The 27,088-nt window shown below is 45.9% G+C and overlaps 1 protein-coding gene across 1 annotated transcript; it reads right to left on the bottom strand.

Annotated features, from left to right (window-relative positions):
- Nucleotides 1-535: 535 nt before the first annotated feature.
- On the bottom strand, nt 536-23,695 carry LOC117660106 (V-set and immunoglobulin domain-containing protein 8-like). The gene is made up of 8 exons (XM_060694387.2): nt 23,549-23,695; nt 19,242-19,437; nt 13,514-13,692; nt 10,571-10,772; nt 9,596-9,748; nt 8,632-8,754; nt 7,322-7,568; nt 536-3,432 (listed from the first exon to the last, which is right to left on the bottom strand). The coding sequence occupies exons 2-8, from the start codon at nt 19,288-19,290 to the stop codon at nt 2,964-2,966; spliced, it is 1,422 nt and encodes a 473-aa protein (XP_060550370.1). The 5' UTR covers nt 19,291-19,437; nt 23,549-23,695; the 3' UTR covers nt 536-2,963.
- Nucleotides 23,696-27,088: the final 3,393 nt, after the last annotated feature.

Raw genomic sequence — 27,088 nt, 5'->3', positions numbered from 1 at the left:
ACCGATAGTAACAAATTTTGAAACCCACCACTGGTTCAGATCCAACTGGATCTTGAGCATATCTTCTAGGGTGTTAGCTATTCCTGCTAGTGTCAGCGCTTCAACGCTGGCATAGAGAGCAGAGGAGAAAGAGAGATAAACTCTGAACTTTTGCCTGCTAAATCCCTTTGAAGTCGGGTTGTTGTGGAAATGACGAGATAAGAAGCCTGAAGAATGACTTGGAAGATAGCCAATGAGAAGCAGAGATTTGGGGATCGGAAAGGGTGGGATTGGGGGGCAAAAGGTCAGTCTTGTCCGCATCGAGTCATGATCCGGTGGCTGTGCTCAATTAAAGAAAAGATTTCCTTAAAGATTGGCAGTTTGGAAATTCATTTAATTTTGAGATAGCATCGAAGTCTGACAGCCAGCTTAGTATCAACTGCAAATTTGGTAAAGTTCCCCTTTTATTTCTTCATCTAAGTCATTTATCTAAGTTTTTTTTAGAGGGAACTTAAAACAAATAATCAAAATGCAAGAAAGACAGGAAAACGATGGATCAGTGAAAGCAGATGATTTATTGACAGAATGCCACCCTGCAGGATCGCACCGTATTTTAGGAAAAAGGCCCTCTTACTCGTAAAAGTCTACAAACAAAAACAACTACATTTTAAGAGTATTTTAGAGACTGCACAATTGTTTTTTTTTAAACCATACACAAACTCAGACAGAAAGCAGACCGATGCGAAGTTATTAAAATCCCGATTTGCCAGTCCAGATAACAAAGTATTATTATTTTTTTTTTAAAAAAAACAGACATGAGATCGCACAAGTGGAGGAATTGCGTGTTCTGTCTGGTTAAAGAGATTTTTGCCATCCCTGTACAGTATCTTATAAAACAGAAAGAAAGAAAGAAAGAAAGAAAAAGAAATAATAATAATAAAAAAAATTAATGTTACGCATGTAAAATGATGGGCTAAAAGCAATCCCTTTTTTGTACGGGTCTAGGGAAATTTGCCCATTCTTTTTTACCTTTGGAATTTCTTTACGACAAATCTCTTTCACAAAATTACAGCTGGCGGAGATTCCAGCAGATTTGGTCCATTGGTTCTGAATATATAAATGATATGGGTCGCTAATTCTTTTCCTTCTCCATCGCTAGTGCAAAAATCCAAGAATTTCCAGATAAATTAGACGGATTTTTGCAACCAACTAGCGTTTATTTTGGACTGCCCCACGCTTTTCAGAATAGGAAGAAATAATGTGGTGTAAAAAGCATTGTTGGATCTTTCTATCCATCAAATGAATTTTTGACAAGATTAGGAGGCCGGGAGGCAATTTTTCCCCGTTTCCAGAGGCAGCTACTCAAATAATGAGTATATATAGACAAATGAATTTTGCTCTGGGGCCATAATTGAGCTCCTGACTCTGGTTTTGCAAGGGGTGATGGTGGATCATCACTCGCTGATTCCAAAAAAACTGAATCCTGAAATTGTGGAAAAATGGGAAAAAACAAACACGCAGGCAGGTATAAATTTAAAATAATCTAATTCAGGGGTTTTTCAAACAGTGTAATTTCACGAGAAGCTTTTTAAAAGGAAAAAAAATAAAGTAGCAGTACTTTCTAAAGTTGTTTTGTTTTTTTAAACTTGATGATTTTCCCTTTTTTAAAAAAATGAACAGATTTGAAAAAGTTTGAAAGCCAAGCTTTTGAGTGGAGCTGATTGGATAAGCCTGCTTTGCATAGCAATATATAAAACATCTTTAGCATGAAATTCTTCAAACTGCCGTGTTGGATTTGCAGGGGAATCAATACTGCTGTTTTCCATGCCTGCTACTGTTGTTGTTTTTTTGGTGTTTTTTACAAAAAGTCTTTTTCTTTTTTCTTAAAAAAAAAAAAATGTTGCTAAAGAGAGCCAGCCAAATCTTGCTGTCGAACGATCGGTGCGTTTAACCTATTTTTCTCGTGCTCAGATCTTCTCTGTATGCTTGTGGGTTGCCCTGAGGCAAGGAGGGTTTTCCTCGCTCGGAATTTGGCTCTTTTACGAGAAAAACACAGGTTGAGCTCCAGGCCTTTTGGTTAAAAAAAGCAAATTAATTCAATTTTTTCCCCCTAGCTTTTGCAAGGAAAAAACATTCTCTCCTTAGGGGTGTGTGCCAAGCAGGCAGGAATCCAACGTGAATGGGCTGTTCACATTGGTGCAGGATTAAGTAAATATTTCATGCAGGCTTACTGTGGAGTAAACACGGATAAAAATTGTATGGTTGTATTTTCACGCAAGATCCAGCTCTTGCAACCAATCCTCAATTGATTGCAAGAGCTTTAAACATCACTCCTGATTTTTCCTTCCCCCGTCCCCGACCTCAGTCTTCTGTGCATGTTTAAAGGGTTGCAAACTTGTTGGATTCCCCCCCAGATCACACCGGATCAAAACGATCTGGAAGAAGAACGCAACCGATCAGTGGAACGGCTTCCCTTCAGAAGTGGTGGGATGCTCCCATCCAGGGAGTGTTTCTAAGAAGAGATTGGATGATTGTTCATCTGGAATGGTACAGGCAGGTCTCTTGCTTGAACAGAGTGGGGTTGGACTAGAAGACCTTCTGAGGTCCCTTCCAATTCTGTGATTCTATTCTAATGTTGCCAAGACTGCCCAGAAGGATCTGGGGTTTTGTTTGTTTTTTGTTTTCTTCTTTAGCAGGCTGGCACATTCCTTCGGGAGCATCGGAGTCGGGAAATAAATGGGAAAATTAGGACGACGTTTTAAGGATTCTGGTTTCGGCAGGCCAAATCTACCGCCTTTTTGGGCATGGAAAAAAAATCCCCACCCTTAAAGAGCGAAGAGTTTGGCCTGCCTCCTGCTTCGTGGGATGGAGAGGTCTGGATGGAGAAGAACAGATGGTCCTCCTTGCTCCCGTTCCCCCTTTTCTCTCTCTCTCTCTCTCTCTCCCATCCCTAATCCATCCTACGACCACCCCCGTCTCCCGTTTCATATCAAAAGACCATCCCGGCTGGAAGAGCGCATCATAACCACTGCACTCTTATACTGACGGCTGTTTCCATCTTTCCAACGAAGCCCGGTGGGATCCGAGCAAGCCGAGGTGTAATTGTGCGGATCGCAGTAGATTTGGGATCGGGAGCCTTTGACGTTATCGACTTTGATGGGTTCGCAGCAGGGGTCGGGGTCGGGGTACATGGTGCTCCCTTTGGGGGGGTAGTAAGGCTCGGAGATCTCCCCTTGTTCCGAATCGGGGGGCGAAGGGATTTCGAGAGGCAGGACCACGCTGACGTCACTGTCCGGAGGTGAGCTCATCTTGACTTGGACGATGGGAGGGGTGTACTTGCGGCCTTGAGAGTACGGGATGCCCTTCGTTTGATAGCCCAGCAAGGAGTGAAGGCTGCTAGCGCGACTGATGGCCTGGCTGCAGGGTCGGCTGTGAGGGGCTTCAGCATCCACACTGGAGCGGGAAGGAGCGTGGTCAGTGCAGGGAGAGAAACGGGCAGAGAAAGGGATGATCGGTCAGTCGAGGGAGGGAGGGAAAAGACCCTGGACAATCCAGGAGGTGGAAGGCCCACCGTTACTCCAGGGAGAGAAAGGAACATGGTCAATCCAGCAGGGAAGGAAAGGAATATGGTCAGTCCAGGCAGGGAAAGAACCATGGTTACTCCAGGGAGAGAAAGGACCATAGTCAATCCAGCAGGGAGAGAAAGGACCATGGTCAATCCAGCAGGGAGAGAAAGGACCATAGTCAATCCAGCAGGGAGAGAAAGGACCATAGTCAATCCAGCAGGGAAGGAAAGGACCATAGTCAATCCAGCAGGGAGAGAAAGGACCATAGTCAATCCAGCAGGGAAGGAAAGGACCATAGTCAATCCAGCAGGGAGAGAAAGGACCATAGTCAATCCAGCAGGGAGAGAAAGGACCATAGTCAATCCAGCAGGGAAGGAAAGGAATATGGTCAGTCCAGGCAGGGAAAGAACCATGGTTACTCCAGGGAGAGAAAGGACCATAGTCAATCCAGCAGGGAAGGAAAGGACCATAGTCAATCCAGCAGGGAGAGAAAGGACCATAGTCAATCCAGCAGGGAGAGAAAGGACCATAGTCAATCCAGCAGGGAAGGAAAGGAATATGGTCAGTCCAGGCAGGGAAAGAACCATGGTTACTCCAGGGAGAGAAAGGACCATAGTCAATCCAGCAGGGAGAGAAAGGACCATAGTCAATCCAGCAGGGAGAGAAAGGACCATAGTCAATCCAGAAAGAAAAACAATCACGATCAATCCAGAAAGAGAAAGCACTGTGATTATTCCAAGAAGCGAAAGCAACATGGTGAGTCGAGGGAGAGCAAAGCTACAGAAAAAGGGGATAATTTTCAGTCGAGAACGAGAGAGGAGCTGCAGCAGGAGCAGGAGCGTGCCAAGAGCATGTGGGAACTGCCACAAAACATTACCGCGTTTCCCCGAAAATAAAACCCTGACTTATATTTTTTTGAACCCCGAAATAAGCGCTTGGCCTTATTTTCGGGGAGGTGTTATTATTTTGGGGAGCGCGGAGCGAGACGGGGCTCCTCTTGCTGTCTTACCTGATTCCCAGTTCTGCGTTTAAATATCTTTGGGAAGGGCTTATTTTCAGGGAGGGGGAAGGTTTATTTTAGCGCATGCACTCAAAAGCCTGATTGGGCTTATTATCAGGGGATGTCTTATTTTCGGGGAAACAGGGTATAAATCTAGAATATCCTCCAGTTCCAACCAGGGGGTTCCTGCCTCTTTTCAGGGTGCTCCATTACATACCTTGGTCTCCCTGTCTCTCTCCCACCCCATCCTCTAACTGCTATTTGGTCTCTCTATACCCACCGATTTTTCTCTTGGAGGTTATTTCTGGGACCCCCTAAGGGTTACTTCCCCAAAACGTCTGGGGTTTTGGGGTGGGGCTGATGGGGTGGGGGGAAAGGCTAGCTCAGCATTTGCTGGCTGCTAGCTATTTTGCAGGTGCCAGAACTGGCTTCGTGCCCCACCTGTCTGGGATGGAGAAGACGGAAATAATTTTCGGAACTAGCAACGAAATCAACAAATCTCTACCATTTCCTCTTTTTGCAACAGGGTGCAAAGCTTTCTATAATAGTTATGGACTGAATTAGGATCAGGGAGACACAGATTCCTTCCTTCCTTCCTTCCTTCCTTCCTTCCTTCCTTCCTTCCTTCCTTCCTTCCTTCCTTCCTTCCTTCCTTCCTTCCTTCCTTCCTTCCGTCCCTCCCTCCCTCAGTTTTCTTTCTTTCTTTCTTTCTTTCTTTCTTTCTTTCTTTCTTTCTTTCTTTCTTTCTTTCTTTCTTTCTTTCTTTCTTTCCCCCCCTCCCCTGCCCTCCCCTTTTCTCTCCTACCTCATGGCAGGAGAAAAGTGGTGCTGGAACCAGTTTATTTCCAGGTTTCCTGCCTAAGCAGGGGGTTGGACTAGAAGACCTCCAAGGTCCCTGCCAACTCTGTTATTCTATTCTATTTGTTCTTAGAAAAGAAGTTCAGGATATAAACTGAACTAACGAAGTCAGCGTGAGTCGTTTAGAATATAAAAAGCACCCTATTTGGATCGAATTTTGATTCCACCTAGCTGGTCTCCCAGGCTTTTTTCACCGCCTCATGAGGCAGTGAGTTCCACAGCTCCTCCTTAATCCTCACCTTTGCTCCGAAGCAACCCCCTTCGTTGCCTTCTGGTGCTGGAAGTGACACAACTTTAAAGGCAGGGGAAAGGTCGTTCCCCAGGTCAACCTACGCATTTGTGCAGTGATCACATCCATCACTGCGGGGAAAAAAAAATAATTATCTTGCCAAGTAGCCATTATAGCTTCTCGGGAGACGGAAATTTAATTTTGCTAATGGTTCCCTTTCTGGAGCCTGCAAGAGTTTGGAGGAAACCGTGAAACACGAATCGTGATTTAAGACTATACGTTTTGCTCTCTTCCGTGTCTGCAGGCCACATCAAGTTAATGGCTTTTATTATTCACCTGTTTATTCTACCCTCTCCTAGTTAGACTATTTGCATGCGTGCATCCCTCATTCCTTTCACGCCAATCACCAGGGATGTTTTTCCTTTTTTTTTTTTTTTTAAAACAAAAGTCTCTCCGGATAATTAATATTATTCATTCCTGTTGTTAATTTCTCCCTGGGACTGTAATATTTCTCCATTCCTTTATGGCTTTGGAAGTTCTCCTCCTAACAGAAAAGTTGGGAGCTGGGCGCTCGGCTGGTGTTAAAAAGCGGAGGAAAAAAGGAATGTTTTGTCCAAGCTGGACACGTTGTGGAAATATGCTCGACTCGATCGAAGTGGGTCCTTAAAAAAGATTTCCCATCTTGGCTTGGGATCTGAATGAGTTCCTTTGTTAAGGCAGAGCAGGATGTCTCTCTGCTTGGAAGCTTTGTGCTTGGTTAAGACCGGTGTGAGGCTGCAGCTCACACTGGGGGTGACTCTTAAGTCGTTTTCAGCCTGCCGCCCCCCCAAAAAAGAGGACTACAACTCCCATCGGCAAGGCACCCAGAAAGTGAGCTCCGAAAGGCTTCCCAAAGGGAATTGAGTTGATGGAGAGGAGAAAAAAATGGAGGGGGGGGCGGAGAGAGAGAGGAAGGAAGAAAAGAGGGAAGAGGAAGGGAGGGAGGGATGAAGGAAGGAATTGGGAAGGAAGGAGGAAATGAGGGACGAAGGGACGAAGGAAGGAAAAAGAAGGAAGGATGAAAGGAGGAATTGGGAAGGAAGAGGAAATGAGGGAGGATAGAAGGAAGGAAATAAGGAAGGGAGGAGAAAAAGAAGGAAGGAGGGGAAGGAGAGAAAGAGAAGGAATTGGGAAGGAAGGGAAGGAGGAAACGAGGGAGGGAGGAAAGAAGGAAGAAATAAAAGAAGGAAGGGAGGAGAAAAAGAAGGAAGGAGGAGAAGGAGAGAAAGAGAAGGAATTGGGAAGGAAGGGAAGGAGGAAACGAGGGAGGGAGGAAAGAAGGAAGAAAATAAGGAAGGAAGGAGAAAGAAGGAAGGAAGGGAAGGAGAGAAAGAGAAGGGAGGAATTAGGAAGGAAGGGAAAGAGGAAACGAGGGTGGGAGGAAAGAAGGAAGGAAGGAAGGAAGAGGAAGGAAGAGAAAGAAGGAAGGACAAAGAAGGAAAGAAAAAGGAAGAAAAGAAAGAAGGAAGGAAGGAAGGAAAGAAAGAGAAAGAAGGAAGGAAGGAGAGAAAGAGAAGGAAGGATCTGGACCCTTGGAAGAGAGCTTTCGGTCCAGTGTAGACTAGAAGACGAGATCTCTGCCGGCCCCCGGGGGCTCTTGGGTGCCCCCCGTGCCCCTCCCCCCCCTTCCCCGGGGGTCGAGGGGCTCACCAGATGTCGCTGGCCTTGGTCTGGGAGTACTGCTGATGCTTCTCGGGGGTCTCGGAGCCGTAGCTACAGCAACAGTCCCAGCAATACTCCTTCCCGCAGTAGCAGCTGGGGCACTGGCCCCCGCAGCAGCCTCCGCCGCCTTTGCCCCAACAGCACCAGCAGCACCAAATGACGCCCCCGATGATGATGGCCATGGTCAGCAGGGCGATGATGATCGAGCCCGCGATGATCCAGCCTCTGCTCCAACCTGCGGCAAAAAGGCAAGCAGTGCAACATGGGCTTCGGGAGCGCCGGATTTGGCCCCCTTGGCGGCCACAACCATCCTGCGACGTAGGCCAACTTACAGGGACTTTGCCACCAATGACCGGTCGCTTAGGGGAGGGGGGTGTCGTTCGAAGCCGCAGCGGCCTTGAAAAAAGGGGGAACTTAGGACCGGTTTTCACGCTTAACGACCGTTGCAGGCATCCAATTCAAAACCCGGGTAAGTGAACTCGTATTTATGACGGCTCAGAGGTCCTGGGATCCCCGTTTGCGACCGGCAAAAGTCCGTGGGGAAGCCAGACTCACTTCGCAACCCTGAACCGCAGGGGTGATTTGCTTAACGTCCGTGGCCAAAAAAGTCGTAAAATGGGGCAAACAACCTCCCTTCACCGTCTCACTTAACGACAGATATTTATGGGCTCGATTGTGGTCGAAAACTCATGAGAAGCCAGATTTTAATCAGGCTGTACACCGCCCTGAGTCCTTCGGGAGAAGGGCGGTATAGAAATAAAATAAATAAATAAATTTATTATTCAGCTTCAAAATGTTGGGGGGACTTCAGTTATAGAGCTGGCTGGGGAATTCTGGGAGTTAAAAGTCCTCGACTTACGACCACAACAGAGCCCCGAATTTCCATGCAAAGGCAATTGTTAAGTGCCCTTTCCTCCTCCCCCTAAGCAAACCGCACCCGTCGTTAAACGAATCCTGCGATCCTTAGGCCAATCTGGCTTTTTCCCTATCGACTTGGCTCATCGGGAGGTTAAAAAGGCTGAACACCGGCACGCTTTCGATCGTCATAAATACGAGTCAGTTGTCCAGCGTTCCAAATTTTGACCACGCGGCCAAAGGGGGAGGCTGCAAAACGGTCGTATGTGTGAAAACCCCTGTCCTAAGTCGCTTATTTTTTTCCGGGCCGCCGCGTCGTAACTTCCAACGGTCACTAAACGAAGGGTTGTAAATGGAGGAACTTTTGAGCCGGTTGTGCCTCCAATCTCCAATCTCCAACCGCTTTGAATTTGCCAGTTTTCCGCATCCCGACTTCGCCTTACCTCCTCCGAACTGAATTTCCACCGAGCAATAAGCCACGCCCACGTTGTTGCCCACACTGCATTGGTAGGTCCCCACGTGGTCATCGCACAGATCGCGGATCTGGAGATCCCCTGGAATGACACCTGGAGGAGAGAGAGAGACACAAGAGTTTTACAAGGTTGCGGGAACCACAAGAGGTTGGATCTGGTTTGGTTTTTTAAAAAAAAAAATATCTTGGCATTAAAGCACAGCTCCTGAGCATGTACAGATAGATTTCCATCCACATGCAGAGTGTTTGTGCTGGCTGGGGGATTCTGGGAGTTGAAGTCCACCCATCTTAAAGCATGCTGGCTGGGGGATTCTGGGAGATGAAGCCCACCCATCTTAAAGCATGCTGGCTGGGGAATTCTGGGAGATGAAGCCCACCCATCTTAAAGCATGCCGGCTGGGGAATTCTGGGAGTTGAAGTCCACCCATCTTAAAGCATGCTGGCTGGGGGATTCTGGGAGATGAAGCCCACCCATCTTAAAGCATGCCGGCTGGGGAATTCTGGGAGTTGAAGTCCACCCATCTTAAAGCATGCTGGCTGGGGGATTCTGGGAGATGAAGCCCACCCATCTTAAAACATGCTGGCTGGGGAATTCTGGGAGTTGAAGTCCACCCATCTTAAAACATGCTGGCTGGGGAATTCTGGGAGTTGAAGTCCACCCATCTTAAAGCATGCTGGCTGGGGGATTCTGGGAGATGAAGCCCACCCATCTTAAAGCATGCTGGCTGGGGGATTCTGGGAGATGAAGCCCACCCATCTTAAAGCATGCTGGCTGGGGGATTCTGGGAGATGAAGCCCACCCATCTTAAAACATGCTGGCTGGGGAATTCTGGGAGTTGAAGTCCGCCCATCTTAAAGCATGCTGGCTGGGGGATTCTGGGAGATGAAGTCCCCCATCAAGGTGCAGCTGCAGCTGCAGGAAGGCTGATACTCACTGGCTGAGGGCATCCAATCGTGGTAATTGCCACTGGCCATGGACCAGTGGTAGCTGAGCGGCGGGGTCCCCGTGGAAGTGAAGCAACGAAGAGTGATATCTTCCCCGTAGGCGATCTCGCCAATGATCCAACAGCGAGGAAGGGCTGGTTTTTCTGGGTAGGTCAAGCAGGCAAAATAAATCAGTATTTTCCCCCCCCTAATTTGGGGTTTTAGGACCCCTTAATAAATATGGCTGCCGCCCAGGGGTGAGCTGCTGGGGATTCACAGGGGTTCGAGAGAACCTCTAGCAAAGATTCTGTGCAGTTCAGAGAACCCCCAAATCCCACTCCTGGCTGTCTCCGCCCACCCCACCCCGCCCCTCCCAGGAGTCCCCATGCGGCCCGTTTTGGATGCAGGTAAGTGCAGGGTGTGTATGGAGGCTCGGGGAGGGCGAAAAACAAGCCTACCGGAAGTTCGGGAAGGTTGGAAAAGTGCCTGTTTCTGGCCACCAGAGGGCCTCCGGAACCTGGGGAGGCCGTTTTCGCCCTCCCGGAGGCTCAAGAAAAGCCTCTGGAGCCCGGGGAGGGCAATGAGGTGCAGGAGGCTGACTAGGCCACATTCCGTTTCATATTCTATTCTATTCTATTCTATTCTATTCTATTCTATTCTATTCTATTCTATTTCTATTTCTATTTCTATTTCTATTCTATTCTATTCTATTCTATTCTATTCTTTCTATTCTATTCTATTCTATTCTATTCTATTTCTATTTCTATTCTATTCTATTCTATTCCTATTCCTTCTATTTCTATTTCTATTTCTATTTCTATTTCTATTCTATTCTATTCTATTCTATTCTATTCTATTCTATTCTATTCTATTCTATTCTATTCTATTCTATTCTATTCTATTCCTATTCCTATTCCTATTCCTATTCCTATTCCTATTCCTTCTATTTCTTCTATTTCTATTCTATTCTTCTATTCTCTTCTTACCTTGAACGGTGATGGTAACTTTGCGTGTTGCTTCGGTGGTCTTCTTCACCGTGCATTCGTACGTGGCGGAATCGCTCATCTGCAGATCCCGGAGTTGCATGGAGGCGTCGTAGAGGCTGGGGTCGGAGGAGATGAACCCCACACGTTTCTGGAGATCAGGGGGTCCCGGGTAGATGATTCGGTGGTCGTGATAACCCAGGAGCTGGCGATAAAACCAGAGGAGAAAATAGAACAATAGAATTCTTCATTGGCCACGTGTGATTGGACACACAAGGAATTTGTCTTCGGTGCATAAGCTCTCGGTGTACATAAAAAATACATTCATCAAGGATCGTAAGACACAACACTGAGCGATAGTCGTAGGATACTAAATAAGCAATCAAAAGCACACTAGGAAACTAAATAAATACAATATAATCATAAAGATACAAGCAACAAGGTTATAATCGTAAGTAGAAAAGGAGATAGGTAATAGGAAGGATGAGAAGAATAATAGTAATACAGTCGTAGTAAATAGCTTGACAGTGTTGTGGGAATTAGTTGTTTAGCAGAGTGATGGCAGAGAAGAAGGAAGGAAGGAAGGAAAGAAGGAAGGAAGGAAGGAAGGAAGGAAGGAAGGAGGAAAGAAAAATGGAGAGAATAGAATAGAGTGGAGTGGAGTGGAGTGGAGTGGAGTGGAGTGGAGTGGAGTGGAGTAGAGTAGAGTAGAGTAGAGTAGAGTAGAGTAGAGTAGAGTAGAGTAGAGTAGAGTAGAGTAGAGTAGAGTAGAATAGAATAGAATAGAATAGAATTCTTTATTGGCCAAGTGTGATTGGACGCACAAGGAATTCGTCTTTGGTGGTATATGCTCTCAGTGTACATAAGGAGAATAAAATATATTGATTGAGAATAAAAAGATACAACACTTTAGAATAGAATAGAATAGAATAGAATAGAATAGAATAGAATAGAATAGAATAGAATAGAATAGAATAGAATAGAATAGAATAGAATAGAATAGAATAGAATAGAATAGAATTCTTTATTGGCCAAGTGTGATTGGACACACAAGGAATTTGTCTTCGGTGCATACGCTCTCAGTGTACATAAAAAATACATTCATCAAGAATCATAAGATACAACACTGAGCGATAGTCATAGGATACTAAATAAACAATCAAAATCATACTAGGAAACTAAATAAAACAATATAACTGTAAAGATAAAAGCAACATAATTATAGCCATAAGAAGGAAGGAAGGAAGGAAGGAAGGAAGGAAGGAAGGAAGGAAGGAAGGAAGGAAGGAAGGAAGGGGAAACGAGGGAGGGAGGAAAAGCAATAGAAAGGAGAAGAATAATAGTAATACAGTCTTAGTAAATAGCTTGACAGTGTTGTGGGAATTAGTTGTTTAGCAGAGTGATGGCATGCGGGGAAAAAAACTGTCCTTGTGTCTAGTTGTTCCGGTGTACGGCGAAAGGAAAGGCAGAGTGCTGGATGCGTTCGGTGCCGAGGCGCGCAAGAACCAAGTCCCTAGTCCTCATGAGTCAAAAAAGAAATTCCAGGCAACTGGTAATGCCTGATTAAGCTTTCAGCAGCTAAGGTGTTTCCAGACGAATTCCCCAGGATTGAGACAGCTCGTAGTCCACCCCTGTTTATCGCAAACCCCGAAATGATAATTATCTAATTGAAATTGCAGATTGCCAGATGCCAAGGAGAAGAGGCTGGAAATGTTACATTTTCCTATCTTCCCTATCTTTGCGCTTTTTTTTAATTTATTTTTTAAAAAGAGGACACGGGTGTGTAGACTCTTCGCCTCGATCTCTTGCTTATCTCACCCAAACCAGAGAATCACCATATTTCCGAATCGTTAGCAGGAACAATTCAAAGCCAGTGGGACATTTTTTTCTCCTTTTTTGGGAGCAAGAGATACGAAGCCTGCCGTGGCCTATAATTTTATTTTATTTAATGTATTAAATTGTGCCGTCTATTGCTCTATCCAACAACTCTGGAGGGCTTAGTTACGAGTCCATATTATTATTATACAGGTAGTCCTCGGCTTATGACCGCAGCCGACTCCAAAATTTCCGTCGCCAAGCAAGACAGTCGTTAAATAAGTTTTGCCAGGTTTATGATAAGCGAGTAACACGGTTGTGAAGTGAATCTAGCTTCCCCATCGACTGGACTGCCATCTGTCAGAAGTGGTGTAGGGCAGGAGTCCTACACCACTTCTAATTAAATCTAATTAAAAAAAAAAAGCAACTGATTGGTTCGCGAAAGTAGCGAGCCAAATACAATCTGTGCAATCCAGAGATTTGCAAAGTTCGCAAGTTGCAATGCCCACCAGACAGTCATGCGGAGGAAAGAAAGGGAGAATTTAAAAGAAAAATGAACAAAAACCAGATATCCTCCCCTCAACCCAGGAGTCAGCAACCTGCAGCTCTGGAGCCACATGTGGCTCTTTCACCCCTCTGCTGCGGCTCCCTGTCACTCAAAATATGCATCGCAACTGCCAATTTGCGACACCCGCCGGCACGCAATTTATTGAGCTTTTTGACCCCCGGTAGGCCAACCATGGATAAATCCCAAGAAAAGAAAAGTTTCAGAAGAAAACGGAACGTTTTATTCAACTACATATGCTAGTTTTGTGGCTGCTCAAGAAATAGTCAGGCATGGGAAGGGTTTTTGTGGCTCCCGGTGTTTTCTTTTCTGTGGGAAAGAGGTCCAAATGGCTCTTTGAGTATTTAAGGTTGCAGACCCCTGCACTAAACGAATGGTGGTAAGAGAAGGATTACCTGTATTCTATTAATAATGATATGGATTACAATTAGAATAATAGAATGATAACAGAGTTGGAAGGGACCTTGGAGGTCTTCTAGTCCAACCCCCTGCTTAGGCCTACACCGCTACACTGCTACACCACAATTACGGAAGGACTTTTAAAAAGGATAAAATCTCCGACTTACCGGGTTGTACTGCGGATGTGATCCAGGTTTCACCTGCTTCCACTGAATGTCCCAGTCATTATCCGGGGTGTTATCTTCAGGGTCTGAAGAAAAGGGGCACCCCAATTTCACCGACTCCCCCTTAGGCAAATAGATGATTTTATGCCCATCTTCGTTAATCCTCACAGCAAGACCTGCCCCTGAAGAAAGAAAAAGGAAGACATCCAATGTTGCAAATCTCACCTCGCTACGAAATCCCTTCCAAAAATCAAGTTGCGTCCCCAACACGACTGCCTTCACTTGATCCGATTCGACTTACGACCGTCATTGTCTACGGGACTACGGTTGAAAGTGGAGGTCTACATCCCGACTTTGGGTTTGGGGGCATCCAACTGCACATCGGAATACTCAAAAAAGGAACAAACCTGCCTAAACGACCCTGTTTCCCCCAAAATAAGATATTTCGCTGATAATAAGCCCAATCGGGCTTTTGAGCGCATGACAATAAGGCCAAGTGCTTATTTCAGGGTTCAAAAAAAAATATATAAGACAGGGTCTTATTTTCGGGGAAACACGGTAGGTTGCATTCCTGTTTACTGGGTGAGGCTGAAAACATCGCTACCTTGTCTGAATGAAGCATCAATTTTTTATTTTATTTTTTTTGCTCCTGGTGTGTCTATAAAGGTCATCACACATTCCACTGCAGCATTGTGGGTTGTGCGAAGCCATTTGAGTTGGTGTTGTCGCTCAGCAAGCTGTGTGAACGCTTATCACAAATGATCAGACTTTGGAGCTGCCACAAACAGGAGTGGGGGGGGGGGTCAAGCTATTCTCCAAAGCAGGGGTCTCCAACCTTGGCAACTTTAAACTCGGAGGACTTCAACTCAGGGGTGAAATGCTCCCGGTTCGGACCGGATCGTCCAATCCGGTAGCGATGGTGGCGGGTGGTTCGGAGAACCGGTAGCAAAAATCCCTGCGTCCCCCTCCTTCCTCCTGATGGTGTGCTGAATGGACGGGCTCTTTTTTTCTCACCGACAAACTGCTGATTTTGCTGCCAAAGCTGGTTATTTATATGTACATTTTCAATGAATGTTCCTTCAAGCCCCAGCCAGGTATACTTGAAGCTGTACAGATCTGATTTATTTAGAGTCAGACATTGTAAAGTCCATCATCATCATCATCATCATCGTTGGAAGGGACCTTGGAGGTCTTCTAGTCCAACCTCCTGCTCAAGCAGGATACCATTTCCGTTTCAGACAAGCGGTTGCACAGTCTCTTCTTAAAAAGCTCCAGTGATGGAGCACCCACAACTTCTAGAGGCAAGTTGTTCCGCTGGTTAATTGTTCTCACTGTTAAGAAGTTACTCCTTAGATTTAGGTTGCTTCTCTCCTTGATTAATTTCCACAGTCTTTGGACGATCCAGCAGCGATGGAGAAGAAGGCATCCGGATGGCTGCAATTCTTGGCAAGGAGCAATCGGGAAGTCTGGTTTCTTCCATCTTTTCCCTTCAGCTGCTCTTTTTCTTAAGCATGCCTTGGTTTTATAATTGCACTTTGCCTTACAATCTCTTGATTTGACTTCTTACCTATTTTATAACCCCTTGCTGGACATCTCTGAAAGTTCCCTAGAAAATTGATTGGTGTTTGTTTGTGTGTGAGAGATTCTCTTCTATCTGGAGAGGGTCAAATTTTGCCGGCTGTTTACGCATCGCTTTTAAGAGTCTCCCTTTTTTCCCCCCTTCTCTCTCTCCCCCAAATATTCCTTCCTTTTGCTCGATAAAAAGATGGCTCTTTTCACCATCCATACAATCTTGATCAAATACCTTCAAGGCTTTTGAAACGAGGCCAGGTTGGTTTTATTTATTATTCCTTTTTAATCCCGTCTTTCCGTTAAAAGCCATAATCGCTTGTGGGCTTGCCAAGCAAAATTAAAACCTCATCCCAAATATGCCAATTATCTTGCTGCTCCAAAAAAAAATTAAAAAAAGAAAAAAACAATCCAAGGGATAAAACTCCACGCCTGTCGAGATTGTGGTTTCAGCTTGTCAGCGTGACGGATCTGTTTGTTTTCCTCAGCTTAGTCATTCCTGACTTCAGCAGGTGAGATCTCGGCAGAGGATAAAGATAATGCCAGCCTTACAACCGTCATTAGCCATCGCTCCGTAACTCGTTCCTCTGCCGTGTCTAATAATTAAGATGATGATGGCAGGGTATCTCCCCTTCCAAAGCCTTTGTTTACAGGAATTCGGTCATCTTCTCCTTTGTGGCGGGCGAGGAAGCTGTGCGGCTTCCCAGAGGGCCTAGCCGTACGCGGAGAACTACGCTTGTTCTTTGTGGTTTGTTTACTTGGCTTTATCTAGGTATCACAGTAGAATATTTGCAGCTCGGGATTGAAAGGAGGGGTCCTTGTGGAGAGGAGGAGGAGGAGGAGGAGGAGGAGGAGGAGGAGGAGGAGGAGGAGGAGGAGGAGGAGGAGGAAAACGAGAAGATGGAGGAAGAGAATTGTGGGGTTCTTAATGCTCTCTGAGTTTCCTTGTTTTCTTGCAGATGTTTCATGACCCAACTAGTTAACATCATCAGTGCTAGAAGGGGATGGAGTGAGGAGGAGGAGGAGGAAGAGGAGGAGGAAGAGAAAGAGGAGGAGGAGGAGGCCGATTGTGGGGTCCTTGGTGCCCTCTGACCTCCTTGTTTTCTTGCAGATGTTTCATGACCCAACCAGGTAACATCCTCAGTGCTAGAAGGGAATGGGGAGAAGGAGGGCGAGGAATATTGCAGGGTCTTTAATGTTCTCCAAGCTTGGTTGCTTTCTTCCAAACATTTCACGACCCAACTAGGTAACATTATCAGTGCAAACCCACTCCCTTCTAGCACGGATGATGTTAACCGAGTTGGATCATGAAACATCTGCCAAAAAAAAAAAAAAAAGAAAAAAAGCGAGCCTAGATTGCACCCATTTCACAAAAATCACGGAGACCAGGATGCAAATTTGGTGGCAGCAGCAGCAACAACAACAACAGCAGGATTTGATGTCTCACACACACACACACACAAACACACACAAAAGGACAGGAATAAAATCCACCCGAACGGATGGTTGCAAACGGATCGTAGTTCTTACGATCATGGTTCTTAAAAACTCAATTTAAGGGATTTACACACGGCGAGGTGGAATCTCAGCCAGACCTGGTAGCTTTGACTTTAGGATAAACCTCTGACAGATTCGAGAGGGAGAAAAAACACGAGTAGGTAAATATTTCCATATCTGATCGCGCAATTGAAAGCTGTTGAAATGAGGCAACATTCTAGCTAACCTCGGCTGACCTTGGGAAGGTAAACGGGGACAAATTTGGGAAGCTGCAAGAGAGCTTGGAAAAAAAGCCAAGACTGAGGGCACTTGCCAAGAAAACAAGAGGAACTAGCAGGATAATTAGAATAAGAATGAGAGTAAGAATAAGAATAAGAATGGAATGGAATGGAACAGAAATTAGAATAGAATAGAATAAATATAAGAATAGGAATAGAAATAAGAATAACAATAGAATAGAATAGAATAGTAAAATGTATAGAATAGAGGAGAAGAGAAGAGAAGAGAAGAGAAGAGAAGAGAAGAGAATAGAGGAGAAGAGAAGAGAAGAGAAGAGAAGAGAAGAGAAGAGAAGAGAAGAGAAGAGAAGAGAAGAGAAAATGGAATGGAATGGAATGGAATAGAGTAGAATTTACAATTTACGAGAATAGAATAGAATAGAATAGAATAGAATAGAATAGAATAGAATAGAAAAGAAAAGAATTGGAATTAGAATGGAATGGAATGGAATAGAAAAGAATTAGAATTAGAATTAGAATTAGAATTAGAATTAGAATGGAATGGAATAGAATAGAAAAGAATTAGAATTAGAATTAGAATTAGAATGGAATGGAATAGAATAGAATAGAATAGAATAGAATAGAATAGAATAGAATAGAATAGAATAGAATAGAATAGAATAGAATAGAATAGAATAGAATATACTTTATTGACCAAGTGCCGTATTTTCCCCAAAATAAGACCGGGTCTTATATTAATTTTTGCTCCAAAAGACACATTAGGGCTTATTTTCTGGTTAGGTCCTATTTTTGGGGAAATATGGTACTAAATGCACCCATCTGGCTGACAATCTTAACTGGGGCTTATTTTGGGGGTAGGGCTTATATTACGAGCATATTATATTCTCCGGTTGGGTCTTATTTTCGGGGAAACAGGGTATGATCGGACACACAAGGGTTTTGACTTAAGGGAAGCCTAACTTTTCAAAAAAAGAAGAAAAGAGGGTTTGAAAGTGGCTTTTCTTTTCTTTCTTTCCACCTACCCAAGGACAAAAGAAATCAAGAAAGGAAACGGCTGTGCCAGAGAAAATTATGATATAGAATCCCAGCAGATTCAAGTAAAATGCTGAAGGTTGAATATAACTAATCCCTTAAAATAGGGGCAGCTATCAATTATTATTCCTCAATTATTTACTCCTAATTTCTCTGTCTAAAAACGTTCTCCGTATTTTATCCGTGTCTCAGCTCACAGTGAGAAAAAGCATCCAAGTTAATCGTGATATGCACACAATTGTTCTGGAATAACAATAACAATATTCACCATAATAGTCCTTTTGAGGGAGATTAAAGGGAAACGGAATGAAATCTTTCTAAACTAGCACTCTAATCCCTACTCCACACTGCCTCTTTCTCCCAAAATATAGCATTGCTTGTCCTAAGACAGGAATTTGGGGGTGTTGGCCCCATTCCGTTCCAATCTTTTGCTCCTCTTTCCAGGTTTTGTTTGCAAACAAATAAGGGAATCAAAGAATTATTAAACCAGTGTTTTTCAAACTTCGCCATTTTAAGATGGGAGGGTGTGGGGAGGACTTCAACTCCCAGGATTCCCCAGCCAGGATGCTGGATGAAGAATTCTGGGAGTTGAGTCCACCCATTTTAAAGCATACTAGTTGGAGTTGTGTGGGAGTTTGAAGCCCACCCATCTCGAATCAAACTGAGTGGAGGATTCTGTGAATTGAAGTCAATCCATCTCAAAGCAAGCTGGATGGAGGATTCTGGGAGTTGAAGTCCACCCATCTTGAACCATGCTGGCTGGGGGATTCTGGGAGCTGAAGTCCACCCGTCTTAAAGCGTGCTTACTGGGGGATTCTGGGAGCTGAAGTCCACCCATCTTAAAATGAAGTGGCTGGAGGATTCTGGGAGTCGAAGCCCACCCATCTTTTAAGCAAGCTGGACAGAGGATTCTGGGAGTTGAAGTCCACCCATCTCAAAGCATGCTGACGGGGGGGGATTCTGGGAATTGAAGTCAATCCCTCTCAAAGCAAGCTGGATGGAGGATTCTGGGAGTTGAAGTCCAACCATCTTGAACCATGCTGGCTGGGGGATTCTGGGAGCTGAAGTCCACCCATCTTAAAGCATGCTTACTGGGGGATTCTGGGAGTTGAAGTCTACCCATCTTAAAGCGTGCTTGCTGGGGGATTCTGGGAGCTGAAGTCCACCCATCTTAAAATGTGGTGGCTGGAGGATTCTGGGAGTTGAAATCCATCCATCTTAAAGAAACTGGATGGAGGATTCTGGGAGTCGAAGCCCACCCATCTTTTAAGCAAGCTGGGCAGAGGATTCTGGGAATTGAAGTCCACCCATCTCAAAGCTGCCACGTTCTGAAAAGCCTGGGCTTTAAAAAACGGAGACATCACGAAGACATAAATCCAGAACGTGCGACTTACCTAAAAGCATGCAGGAAATGAAAACCTGTAATCCTTTGCTGCTTCCCATGCCCAAAAACTAGACGGTTGCTGGATCCAAGGCAGGTACGTTTCTTGGCACAGAAACCTGGAGCCCCACGACGTTTCTACTCCCCCAGTTCGGTCCCTTACGAGCTGGTTTCGAACAGGTGAGGGAGGCACCTCCAAACTGCAAAAACTAAGCCACAGAGATCATCCTCAGTTTCCTTTGATGTCCTTGACACACTCGGCAATTAAGCAAGACTTTTTTTCCCAACGTTTTTTTTTTTTTCCACCCACAGCCAATCCGGTCCCCGAGATTTCACACAGAGGAAAGACCAAACCTGTCAATTCCCTTTGGGTGAGTCAGTCAATTTCCTTGGCTGTCGATCAATTCCCTTGGCCCATCAGTCAATTTCAGTTTCTCATTACTTTTTTTTAAGGATACTTTTTTTTAAGGCAGAAGTCTGCAACTTTAAACACTTAAAGAACCATTTGGACCCGTTTCCCACAGAAAAAAAAACTCCGGGAGCCACAAAAACCCTTCCTGTGCCTATTTCTTGAGCGGCCACAAAACTAGCATAGGTAGTTAAATTAAATGTTTTGTTTTCTTCTGAAACTTTTCTTTTCTTGGATTTATCCATGGTTGGCCTACCGGAGGTTGAAAAACTCAATAAATCGTGTGCTGGCAGGTGTCACACATTGGCAGTTGCAATGTATATTTTGAGTGACAGGGAGCCGCAGCAGAGGGGTGAAAGAGCCACATGCGGCTCCAGAGCTGCAGGTTGCTGACTCCTGGGTTGAGGGGAGGATATCTGGTTTTTGTTCATTTTTTAAAAAAATTCTCCCTTTCTTTCCTCCGCATTGCAACTTGCGAACTTTGCAAATCTCTGTATTGCACAGATCGTATTTGGCTCGCTACTTTCGCGAACCAATCAGTTGCTATTTTTTTTTTTAATTAGATTTTTATACCGCCCTTTTCCTACTGGTTTCAGAGCGGTGAACAGCCGAGAATAAAAACATTACGTGCAAAATTTAAGATTAATTTCAAAAGAATGAAACAAGTTTTGGCCCAATATAAGATTTAAAACACCCCGACTAAAATCAATTTATAATTAAAAATATCTAAAAATATCTAATATTTTTACAGAGATCTGAACCGAACGGTATGGCTTCGATTTTTTGGGGGAAAAAAGTGGGCGGTGTGGCAATGCCTCGCCAAGCCCCGGTTTGGGAAAATAATTTCCGTCACTGTACTGCCGGGATAAAAATGCGAGTTGAAGTCAGATTGCATTTAAATGCAAATGACACAGAGGTTTCTCAGCCCACACCTAGCTGAGAGAGAGAGAACTTGGCTCACAGATTTTTGAGGGTATGGTAGTTTCATTTCGGAAGTTTAGGCTAAGTTCATGAAGAGATCCTGGCTTGTTTTAAGAAGGTTGTGATTTCACACCAGTGGCATTTCAAGGCAAATCTGCAACCAGGATGATATTGGGCCAGTCCTGACTCCCTCTCTGTCTGTCTCTCTCTCTCTCTCCATCCCTCCCCTCCCTCTCCCTCTCCCCATCTCCCTCTCTCTCTCTTCCTCTCTTTTCTTCTCCCTCCCTCCTTCTCTCTCTTTCCCTCTCTCCCTCTCTCTTTCCTTCCCGCTCTGTCCCCTTCTGCATCTCCCACCCTGTCTCTCTCTCCCTCCTTCCCTTTGGATCCCTCTCTCTTTCCTTCTCTCCCACTGTCTCTCTCTCTCCTTCCGTCTCCTTCTCTCTCTCCTCCTCCCTCTGCCTCTCCCTCTCTCTCTCTCCTTCCCTCTCTCCCTCTCTCTTTTCTTCCCACTCTGTCCCCCTCTGCCTCTCTCCCTCTCTCTCTCCCTCCCTCCCTTTGCTTCTCCCTCTCTCCTTCCCTCTCTCCCCTCCCTCTGCCTCTCCCTCCTTCTCCCTCCCTCTCTTCCTCTTTCCTTCCCTCTCCACCCCTCTCTCTTTTCTTCCCACTCTGTCCCTCTCTGCCTCTCCCTCTGGCTCTCTCTCCTTCCCTCCCTCCCTTTGCTTCTCCCTCTCTCTTTCTTTCTCTCCCACTGTCTCTCTCCTTCTCTCTCTCCTTCCCTCTCTCCCCCTCCCTCTGCCTCTCTCTCCTCCTCTCTCTTCCTCTCTCCTTCCCATTCTCTCCTCCCCTCCCCCTCCCTCTTTCTCTCCTTCCCTCTCCTTCTCTCCTTTCTTCTCTCCCTCCCTCTGCCCCTCTCCTCTCTCTTTCCCTCCCTCCCTCTCTTTTTATCCCCCCCCTCTCTCTCCCTCTCTCTCTCACACACGGCCCAGCCTATCTTGCAGGATTGTCCTGTTAGCAAAAAATCTAGGAGGGAGGCATATTATTTATGCTGCCTCGATTTCCGAAAAGGAAATGAGCTATAAAACTAATGAATAATTATAACGGGCATGGGCAATGATCTTTTCAATATGCATTTTCTCTTCCGTCACAGCTACAATTTGGCCCTTCTCAATTCCTTCTATTTAGTTTCATCTCATTTAGGCGTCTTAGCCACTGAGCCTGTCGATCAGAAAGGTTGGCAGTTCGAATCCCTAGTACAGGCGTGAGCAGAGGGTTGGACTAGATGACCTCTATTATTATGGGGGTGCAATAAAAGAATTGCACTGGGACCCCAAGAATACCTCCTGTTGATGTCTTTATTCCATTTATATAAATATATAGATAGTCCTGGACTTACAACCATTTGTTTAGTGACTGTTTGAAGTTACCACAGCCTGAAAAAAAGTGACTTATTTATTTATTAAATTTCTATGAAGTCCTAAGCATTTCTTAATTCCTAGGACTCAGGACCGGGTCTTCGCAACTTCACGACCGCCGCAGCATTCTCAAGGTCACCGGATCAAAACTGAGCAAACATCCCATACGGTATTTATGACGGATCTCAGCCTCCCGAGGCCACCTGGTCGCTATTTGCGAACTTTCCCAGCCGGCTTCCGACAAACAAAGTCAATGTAATGTCTCATGCATTGCATGCATTATATTTCTGTAATGTAATGTAATCGCTGTAGCGATTCGCTTAGTGACGGCAGCAGAAAAGGGTTGCAAAATTGCGTGCGGTCCCAGGAGGCCTCGTTTTAACGACTGATTTAACAACGTTTTCCCCGATCCCGGTGGTAGTCGTAAGTCGAGGACTATCTCAGTCTATCCAGCTATCGATCGATTGATCGGCTGGGCAAATAGATTGATCCCCAAACTGTCAAAACGTGGGGGGAAAAAATTAGAACTAAAAATTAAACCGGTTTTGTTCCTTAGGACATTAGCACATCGGAATCTGGGTCCCTAAAACAAAAAAAACCCCCACCATTACAGCTTTATATCACAACCTTGTTGATGTAAAGGAGCCTTGGTGGCGCAGCGGACTAAACTGCTGTTAAAGTAGCACTTAGCTGCCAGCTGTCTGCAATGACTGCAAGTTCAAATCTCACCAGGCTCAAGGTTGACTCAGCCTTCCATCCTTCCGAGGTAGGTAAAACGAGGACCCGGATTGTGGGGGGCAATAAGCTGACTTTGTATAAAATAGAACACCGCTTGGGGGGCCCAAAAAGCCATACTAAGCAGGTAGATACAAAAGTATGAAGGTTATTGCTTAAAAGCATTGTAAACCGCCCTGAGTCTCCGGAGAAGGGCGGCATATAAATCGAACCAATAAATAAATAAATAAATAAACCCCGAAACATTTGTGCCGTTGCGACAAAAAGTGGTGTCCGCCGCAGAGACCATTTCTGACCAACCAAAATAAGTAAATAAGCAAAAACCGCCATAAAAATAACTCAATAAAACCGGAAAGGGAATCCCATCGGTTTAAATTTAGGCTTCCAGATCGAATTTCAGGATCAAATTACATGAATGCCCGAAATTGAATTCTACCTACGCCTCCTTCCACATACACATACAGACATAAATGCACACCCTATTTTAAAGAACTGGATTGCAGAGAATTAATTTGACTCTATTTGGAAGCCGTTGCCACTAGCGCCCATCATTAAATAGGACTAATAAATCTCACTGATTTGTTTTTTTTTAACTGACTGCTCCTAAATAATATCATCATCCCAGCCTGTTTGGGCTCAGAAGGTCAACTCTTTCCCCCCCCCCACACACCCTTATTCAGAATTAATATCCAAAATCCTTGCAAGCAGAAATGTAGAGTGTCAGGGAAAAAAAAAAACAAAGGCTGGCCTTGACTTGCTGGATTTCTACATCTCTTGCTTGCAAGGGGATTTTTCTGCAGCTTGCGCCCAATGTGCCTTGCCACCAGGATTTGGAGCGGGTACCTCGTTCCACGCCGGCGATGCGGTGCTCAGCTTTCAGCCTTGCCAGGACGGATGCCACCGGCCTTCTAAGATCCTCATCAGGAAGGAAGAGAGGAAAAACACACCTGCACCTTGCAATTACCTCGACACCCCGGAGCAAAGAGGGCGGTGCCTTTTTTTTTAAAAAAAAAAAAAACCCAAATCAAGATATGATTTATGGAGCAGCAGAGGAAACACCGGGCGTTTTGGGATGCTGGGCGAGCGGGGTAAGGCGTGAGGCAGGTTTTTTTTTTTCTTCTCCAAGCCTTCCCCGTCATGTCACAAAACTGCACGCCAAATTTTAGCAGGCGTGCGACATCGGGCACCTCAGCCAAGCTGCCCTGCCCTACCGCTTGCAAATTAGGCCGTGCCCTCCATCAGCCTCTCTCTCTCTCTCTCTCTCTCTTTCTGCTTACAACTGCCCTAACAGGTAGGCACGAAATACAGGGTATCACTGTTTCCTTGGCTCTGTTTATGAAATGATGCCAGCTTCGGTGGGCAAACCTAGGAGAGTGCAGAAAAACGCACGAGGCGATTAAATTATCCGCCTCGTCAAATGTACCCCCCTCACCCCGGTTCCCCGTTTAGAACTTCACGCATCTGCATTCTTTTTTTCCCAGCCCCTTCTTCTTGAGGACTAGTAACTTGCTTTTTTAAAACATTATTATTAAAGAGCCTTGTCATGCGCATATTAAATGCGCACGTTTCTCGGCTTGCCAAATTCCAGGGCTCGGGCTGCATGACTTGCTCTGTGCAATTGGAGGGAGGAAGGAAGTTAGCATGAATAAAAAATTGGTAGCCCAGGTGAAGCGATCCAGGATGCCGGCGAAAGAGGAAAACAACTGTCCGTGCAAAGGCTTGCGACGGTAAATTAACGTGGTAGCCGGGTTTGCCTCTGATGCCTACAATTGTCCAACAGGATGCAGTCGGCAAACTCAGGAAGAGACGCTGAAGGGAAACGTTGATTAAAAGTCGCTCTCAACTTGCAACCGTTCATTTAGCATCCGTAAGAAGTTATTCGTGGTGTTGAAAACAGCGGCTTGCGACCGGTCCTCGCATTTACGACCGTCCCAGGCAGGAGTTGTATTCACTTACCTTCGCTACCGATTCGCAAATGTGAACGTGTGCACCTCCGCGCATGTGAAGATCGTTAAAAACGTGACGAGTGGGTGGGCGGAGTGGGCGGAGCCTCCCGTACCCGCCGCTACCAGTTCGCGCAAGCCGGATAGAACCGGCTGAATATCACTACAGATCCCAGGGTCCCCGTGGACATGCGATTACGACTGGCGTGTATTTATGACGGTTGTAGCATCCTGGGGGTCATGTGATGTGATTCCCGTTTGCGGCTTCCGGCAAGCGGAGTCAACGGGGGACGCTGTGTTTCGCTGACTGACCACAACTGCAGGATTGGTTTAACAAGCTTCTGCCCTCAATCGTGGCCATAAGCCGAGGACTAGCTGCGCTCCCTTTTATCCAAATCAAAGACCTCAAATGCCCGATGAAACTAGCGTTGTTATTATCGGCGTACGTTTGTGGCGCAACGAAGACATCCATTTCATTTATTTAATTTGGTCCCGATTGCTCCCTTCTCCCTTCGCTCACTCAAAAGCCTTAACCAAACCGAAAGTTAATTGCTTCATGGTTGCAGGTTGTTTACACAATTGCACAACCGCTCCAGCACTGTTTCTAAGCCCGTATTTTCATGTGGTTCCCTTCTGCTTAAGATTTACATATGAATGTTGCTACACGTATGGTATGGCTTCATCAGAGCAAAAATCTTTTGGGCTCTCTTCATATCTGATGCACGTCTCGATGCGAACACTCCTATGTTTTTCTGCCGCTGAGTTTTTACACACACGGGGACTCCAGTGGGATGACAGATTTGAAGGTCCCGCTCAAACGAACCGGGGGTGAGGTGTGTATGTCGAAGAACTCAAAACACAAAACAAAAAATGCAAAGGTGCTTTATTATACATTCCTATTTAATTTATTTATTGATATGCCACCCCATCTCCCTGTTGACTGACTATGACAGTGATGGCTGACCTTTTTGCTCTCGCGGGCCAAAAGCGGGGGGAGTGTGTGGGGTCACACGCGTGCATACCCACACCCACAATTCAATGCGCCCCACCCCCCCGCGCATGCACACCCAACCCCCCCCCCGTGCTCCTCCTGTTTTTGGCACGTGATGGCCTAGTGGGCCCGGTAGGCCCGTTTTTCGCCCTCCCCAGGCTCCAGGGGCTTTTTAGGAGTGAAAACGACCTTCTCCACCTTCCTGGAGGCCCTCTGGAGGCCGGAAACGGCCTGTTTGCCAACTTCCAGTATGCCCGGAAGGCCTGAAAATCAGTTGGCCTGTGCGCTTACGTGCGGGGCAGCTGAGCTAGGGCAAAGTTCGTGTGCCCACCGATATGCCCATTTTTCTCTCTCCCCCAGGCTCCAGAGCCTTTCTAGGAGTCTGGGGAGGGTGAAAACGGCCTTCCCTCCTTCCCGGAGGCCTTCCCGGAGGCCTTCCGGAAGCCGAAAACAGCCGGTTTGCCAACTTCCGGTATGCCCACTGATATGGCTCTGCGTGCCACCTGTGGCACGCATGCCATAGGTTTGCCATCACGGGACTATGATGTAAGAAGATCATGGCCTGACTGAAGGTCGTGTATTAATTTTGAACGTAGAATCCTAGGGCTGGCCTGGAAGGGACCTTAGAGGTCTTCTAGTCCAACCCCCTTTTCAAGCAGGAGACCCTATACCCGTGATGGTGATCCTATACAGGTGGTACGCGTAACCATATCGGTGGACACACCGGAAGTTGGCAAACGGGCTGTTTTCGGCCTCCGGAGGGCCTCCGGGGAGGGGGGAAGGCTGTTTTCACCCTCCCCAGACTCCTAGAAAGGCTCTGGAGCCTGGGGAGAGAGAAAAACAGGCCCACGGGGTCATCGCGTGCCAGGAGCATAGGGGAGCCTGGGAGGAGTTGCTCGCGCATTCATGGGGGCGGGGCGCATACAATTATGAGTGTGGGCACGCGGACGCGTGACACCCCCCCCCCGCTCCTCCCCGCTCCTGGCACACGATGGTAAAAAGGCTAGCCATCACTACCCTATACCTTTCCAGTCAAATGGTTGTCCAAATTTTTCTGGAAAACCTCCAGTGTTGGAGCATTCACAACTTCTAGTGGCAAGCAGTTCCATGGATTCATTGTTCTGACTGTCAGGAAATTTCTCCTTAGTTCTAGGTTGCTTCTCTCCTTGGTTCGTTTCCACCCGTTGATTCTTGTCCTGCCTTCAGGTGCTTTGGAGAATAGCTTGACTCCCTCTTCTTTGGGGCAGCCCCTGAGATATTGGAAGACTGCTCTCATGTCTCCCCTAGTCCTTTTCTTCATTAAACTAGACGTACCCAGTTCCTGCAACCGTTCTTCCTATGTTTTATCCTCCAGTCCCCTAATTATTTTGGTTGCTCTTCTCTGCACTCTTTCCAGAGTCTCCACATCTTTTTTAATATCGTGGGGACCAAAACTGGACGCCGTATTTT

The sequence above is a fragment of the Pantherophis guttatus genome, chromosome 18, assembly GCF_059756535.1.
Source record: "Pantherophis guttatus breed Tessera chromosome 18, ASM5975653v1, whole genome shotgun sequence".
NCBI classification, from domain to species: Eukaryota; Metazoa; Chordata; class Lepidosauria; order Squamata; family Colubridae; genus Pantherophis; species Pantherophis guttatus.
This window is presented reverse-complemented; position numbering and strand designations above follow the sequence as displayed.